At 33.7% G+C, this 6,000-nt stretch overlaps 1 protein-coding gene across 1 annotated transcript in view; it reads left to right on the plus strand.

The window, feature by feature from the left end:
• Positions 1–6,000, plus strand: part of Cpsf160 (cleavage and polyadenylation specificity factor subunit 1) — a 273,054-nt gene that overhangs the window by 127,534 nt on the left and 139,520 nt on the right. Inside the window, exons 12-13 of the mRNA XM_085825305.1 lie at positions 2,775–2,832; positions 3,206–3,300. Coding sequence (XP_085681431.1) covers positions 2,775–2,832; positions 3,206–3,300 — 153 coding nt within the window. The remainder of the gene's footprint in view (positions 1–2,774; positions 2,833–3,205; positions 3,301–6,000) is intronic.

The following is a 6,000-nucleotide window of genomic DNA, read 5'->3' on the forward strand; positions in this document are numbered from 1 at the left end:
ATTGTTCTCCTTGCGCTGCTAATACTGTCGTATTATCCGCATTATATATGCGGTATTTGTGAAAATACTTCCTAAAATACTGTTCTGCCACACGGGAACACTGCGCACCGGTATCCAGGAGTGCGGTGGCTGGGATATTATTCACCAAGACTTCAATCTTCGGAAGAGTCAAATTTTTCACCATTACTGTATTTAACTTGTAGGAAGAGGGGTTTTCGTGGCCTTCGGATTTCCGCACCCTCTCGTCAGCAGAAATCCGTTTTAGTTTAAATTATTTTTCCTTTCCGTGCTTTCCTTCTTTTTCCACTGGCCTTGAGACTTTTTTCCTGGGTTGCTATTGAACTGTCGACGTTCGCCGGCTGTTTTTGAATGCTCGGGTTTCCTTGCCCACTGATTGGCTTTTTCTCCGTAGCCATGTGCTTGAGTTTGTTGTAGTCTTGGCGTACCAAATTGGTTTCGCTGTTGATATTGGCGTCTTCTTTCGACGTCCGCCGTTCTTCTACTTTCAAACTGGATTGCTAGCTCAAATAACTTTTCCAGTGTGGTCGGATTTCTTAATTCAATAAAGTCTTGCACTTGGGGCAGTAACCTCGGCAAAATCACTTGAATTATTTCAGAATCCGGACGGTTTCCATACAAGAGCTTGAAAACGTGAATTTTTCTTAAAATAATGCTTGAGATGTTTTCCATTCTTTGTTGATATATACTAAAAAGTTCCGTTTCTAATTTCGCACGATCCCTTACAACAGGGAAGGCTTTTAGTAGGGCAGTCTTGAAATTTTCGTAAGTATAGGTGGGACTTCCTGCTTGACCCAAGAGACTTCTGCCGATACATTTGAACCAGTTAAGCGCTTGGCCCCTCAAAGCGCTGGTAGCTAAGGTAACTTTTTGAAACTCGTGCACGGGGTAGAGCATGAAGTGGTCATCCAATTTTTCCAAAAAACTGGTTACCAGTGAGTTTCCATTAAACGTTGCTTCTGGTTTCATCGAAGCGCGCTTGGTCTGGACGATGTAACCGAATCCTTCCAGGGCGGCAGCTGGCATTTCTGGATTCTGAGCCGTTTCTGCAGGCAGCACAGGTTCTTCTTGAAACTCGGCCATGGTTATTCTTCTTCGTTGGGCGCCACTATCAGGGTCAATATTCCTTCTAACCTTCTTCGGGAACATACAAGGACCTGACTAGGAACAGAGAGCTTACTAAAGCTATGTTCACTAATTTGTAGTAAGTAGACAGGATACAGACGAAGGGTATACAAAAACCCTTTATTTTTCTCTATATACAATAACTTCCGTACTTCGGAATACAATGACCCGCCACTCGGGGTCTAACGTAAAAGTATAAAAATAAAACTAAACTCTAATTTAACTCTAGAATAATACACGTGGAAGATTGGCCTTATAATAACAGGAAGCGTATGTAGCACAGAGACTGTGAACACTACAATACGTTTTAATTTATCAAGAGGACTAAAACCTCTGGCCTGGAAGGCAAACAGCAACTGCGTAACTTCTAAGGTAAGCGGCCTGCATTGACTTACTGCTTCCTCTCTCCTCTCTTTCGCTTGGCAAAAAGGCCACACTTAAATACTTGGCGTTCGCCAGACAAACTTTGCATAAAAACCTTCACGCTTATAATTCTGGCCGGAAGTAGAAAATAAGAAGTGATAGTAAAGATTTAAAATAAAATAAACGTTAGTAAGACTTAAGATCCTTACAGAATAACTCATTTCATTTAATTTTTTGTGTACACTTTAGAAGCATATACCAAAGAAACAAAAAATGTGCTATATTTGGCTATTTATCACTTGTACCTGGCTACCTATTTTTACCTATGTAAAGTACCTATGTTTCTTGTGAGATGAGCAGATCCAAATATAAGCCAATCCCTGTAATTTAGCTTTAGAAAAAGTTCCAAAAATTCTCAACTTATACATGAAAATATACAATAATTATTTCAACCCATTGCTCTTGAATGTTTTCCCTCACTACAACCTCTCCTGATCATGTTTTTTATTATTGGCATCTTATGCAATAAAAATGTTTCTGATTTTAATAGAATTTATAGGTTACAGTATTTTCAGGCATAAAAATTGAAACCCAAGACTGCCTCCTCCCACGCAGGCCGTTTTTTTTGGGGGGGGTGTTTGTTTGTTTACTTTGTTCATTCCAGTCCTTCTTTGCTTATTTCAAGGCTTTGAATGCTTTATTAAAAAGATAATTCTTTACATTTAGCTATTTTTTTATAAATTGGTTTTTGTCATTTATTAATTAAGTTTTATTAGCTATTCATCATGTCTGCAAAAGTCCTTACTTTTCCCAATTCTTTAGACATACACTTCCAGTTACAAATATGTTTAAAATGACACAAATATTCATGTTTTGGAATTTTAAAATTTTTTGTACGATTTCTAAATTATGACTCCAAAGAAATAAAACTTCATGACAATATTAATAATGTATTGATAAGATTTGAAAACTTATAAATTACTTATGAAAGCTCTTTTGATATACTAGCTGTAATAAAATTAAACAATGTTACACAGTAGTAAATCACAAAAGAATATCATTAAATGGCCTTTTGGGGGAAGGGGGAATCTACCTTGAACTATTTTATGTTTAAAATGACAGAACATAAATTTCATCATTCAAAACATTTTTATACCTGGAAGTATGAATCTACAACCAGAAAAAATATAAACCAGGTAAAAACTTTTGTAATCACTGTGTATATTTGCTTGTAATAAGCATTTTTTTCTTAACATATTCTGGAGCAGACATCCGAAGAACCATCTGCTAAAAAGATTCGATTGGACAGTATGGATGATTGGATGGGTAAGTACAATTATGATATTATTTTTTGGCAGTTTATATGATATTGGCTTTTAAGGAATGAAGAATTAATTACTTTATTTAATAATTTAACACAGCACAAATAAAGTTTCTAAATTTAATTTATTTCCATGTATAGAATTATTTTTTATTTTCAAAATCAATTTGTAATATCCATATGCATGTATGTTTTACAGTTATTTATTAGAAATATCAAATATTTTTTGTGGACATAGAATTTTCAAATTAAGCTTTATAATCAGATATGATACCATACAAAAAACTTTCCTGTTCTGTTATTTTATATTTACTAATTTCTACAAAAATTTAGAAAAAAAAAAAAAAAAATTTTTTTTTTTTTTTTGTTGTTCAAAAGCTTCTGATGTTGCACTCATTGAAGATCCTGAGGAGTTAGAAGTATATGGAAACCTGACTCAAACTACAAAACAACTAACATCTTATACATTTGAAGTAAGCCTAGTATTCTTGAACATGTGCATACAAATAGGATCAGCAAATATGCATCCTAGTTAATGAAAATTATTTAAGCCAGTATATATATTATTTGTGATTGCAATAAATTGATCTTACTGTATTAAATTGTGCTATAGTGACTTAGTCTAAGATAAAATTCGTTAAAGCACTTAAATTTTCTGTATGGATTAATTATTTAATTTAAACATTTTCTTTATCCACTGTGTTATGTTATAACTTTAAAAATTAATTAAAATAAAGTTTCTACAATTCATTTGCTACATTTAATTTACTTGTGTAAGTTTAATGGTCATATAAAGAGATAAAGGCTAATACAGAAGTTGTTTACAAGTTTTTAGAATGATTTAGAGATGTTTAAAATGTGAAAAGGTGTTTGGTACTTTTCCGTTTTGCCGGCGCAGGCGATAAATTAACCAATAATGGTACAACTGATAACAAACAGAATATCCTCGCTGGTAACCTTTTATGCCTTATTTTCAAAACAAGTCACAACCATTTCATATTAGATTGATTGTTTCTTTCAATACTGGCATACGATTACATAGAATTTTTACCAGATAGTTCAATTTTATGCCCTAAGGCTGGTCCTTCGCTGTAATTAAGCCAATTAGGATGCAATCACACCACACACCCAAAGGTGAAAATATAGAAAAGGCAAAGCCAAGAGTTAAATTCATCAGTTTTAATGAGAATGCACTAGCGAAGTAAAGCACTGTGGGTTTACATAATTTCTGAGTAAGCTATTCGTACAAATTGAAATAATTCTTTCATTTAAACTTGTATTCCAAATTAAGATTTAACTTGAAATTAATGTAGATAATTACTGAGATAATTAGATTTTTGTAGCGTAGTTTACATAGATGAGATCACTTGGGGTCATGTGATATGAACTGGCAAATCAGGATGTTGAACTATAAAAGCATAGTAAATTCTTCAATTAATGTCTTTTTACAAATTTATTGGCTTTTTACAAAATTTTAAACGATATTAAAATGTTTATGCCTTAAAAGTAAAAAATTCTTAAGAACTAACATTTGTTAACGTAAGTCTGCATTAGGATTTCCGTAAAAGAAGGGCTTTTCATAAAATTTTCGGGGGTATTGATTTCCGTTCCTCTGCTACTACTTTCCAGACTTCTTACATAGTGGTGGCTTTGCGCATAGAAAGAGCTCTTTTTTGAGAGAATAAATGCATAATAGTCCAAAGGTATGTAGAGACATTAGGATTTTTGATGCTGAGAGATGTGAAAAATGTTCAGTGCCCTCTTTGGGACTCGAACCATAGACCTCTCGAATATGCACTAAGCATGCTGACCACTACATCATGAAGGTGTGCTAAGAAAGGTGGGAGAAATGCCATATATTTTCACCCTTTTAAAGGGTAACTGGGGGATTAGGGGACCCAGTTGCCAAAACCTGGTGGTGAAAATTGAACATTCACCACCCTTTTTAGTTCGGATGCCACTGTAGAGACATCAGGATTTTTAATGCTGAGAGACATGAAAAATGTGCAGTACCCTCGCCGGGACTCAAACTACGGACCTCTCGAATATGCGCCGAGTGTGCTTACCACTACACCACGAAGGCATGCTAAGAAGGCGGGAGAAATACCTTGTATGTAAAATACCAGAGCACTGCAGGAGCATGTTGAATATTTGTATCAGTCCCCTTCTTCTTCCCCCCCTTTTTTTTTTCAAGAAATGCAGTGCTACTTTTTGAAGTATGACTTGTTGCTCTGCTTTCATGAAGTTTAACTTTGAAAACCATTGGAATAAAGAAAATTAATTTCTTCTGTAAATATCAGATGTGAAACTTTTTCTTAATAGCATGTTGAGGTGATTTTAACATTGCTTTTTAGTCTTTTTATTTTCAGCTTTGCACTGTAAGAGAATTCTGCGCCAGTCATAAATCCCTCTGAAACTTCTTTGGAATGATGGAACCAGGCTTGTACATTTTGTTCTCTTTGTTTTTGACAATAAATAGACCTTTTTTGTTGTTGTTGTTGTTGCAGTGATTTAGATAAATGCATGCTTCATGAAAGGTCATAATGTATTTCCATTTGTCTTCTGCTAAATAATTTTTATATAGGATTCTAGATATTGTTCCATGTTGAGCCACAAGCCTTGGCAAAAGCTGATAATCATCATTATGTTTTTAGCTTTTTAAAGTTGGAAATCTTGGTTCATTACTTTATTTTTTGTTGCTAACAGATGTATTTAAGATTGGCGGGTTTCTCTTGTTCCCAGCGATTTAACTTCCAAACCATTGGAAACAGTGTGTACTTTTTTGGATATTTCCTTGTTGTCTTCTTTCAATGTCGAAGTAATGATTTCCTTGTCCCTTTCCAATTAATAATGTTGCTTATTTTGCACTTAGAAATTTTAGTATGATGCATTTTGCAATGATTTTGAATTATAAAATAGGAATATTTCTCTTCAAAAAGCACAAAAACATATCCTTCAAGCCACAGTTTGTTTGCATGCAATAATTTGAAAGAGGAACAGTTTAAAAGTAGCAAATGATATTTGTCACTTCATATTAATAATCTGTTGCCAGATATTTTTACTTCAAAACATTTGCTTTAAAAAAAAACTCTATTCAAATAATCCTAAATATGTATAAACACCCACTGTATTTATGTTATTAATTTAAATGTATATATATATATATATGTAGT

This window comes from Stegodyphus dumicola, chromosome 10 (genome assembly GCF_044657685.1).
Source record: "Stegodyphus dumicola isolate Sdum_Otavi_A_Nest chromosome 10, ASM4465768v1".
In the NCBI taxonomy this organism is placed as follows: domain Eukaryota; kingdom Metazoa; phylum Arthropoda; class Arachnida; order Araneae; family Eresidae; genus Stegodyphus; species Stegodyphus dumicola.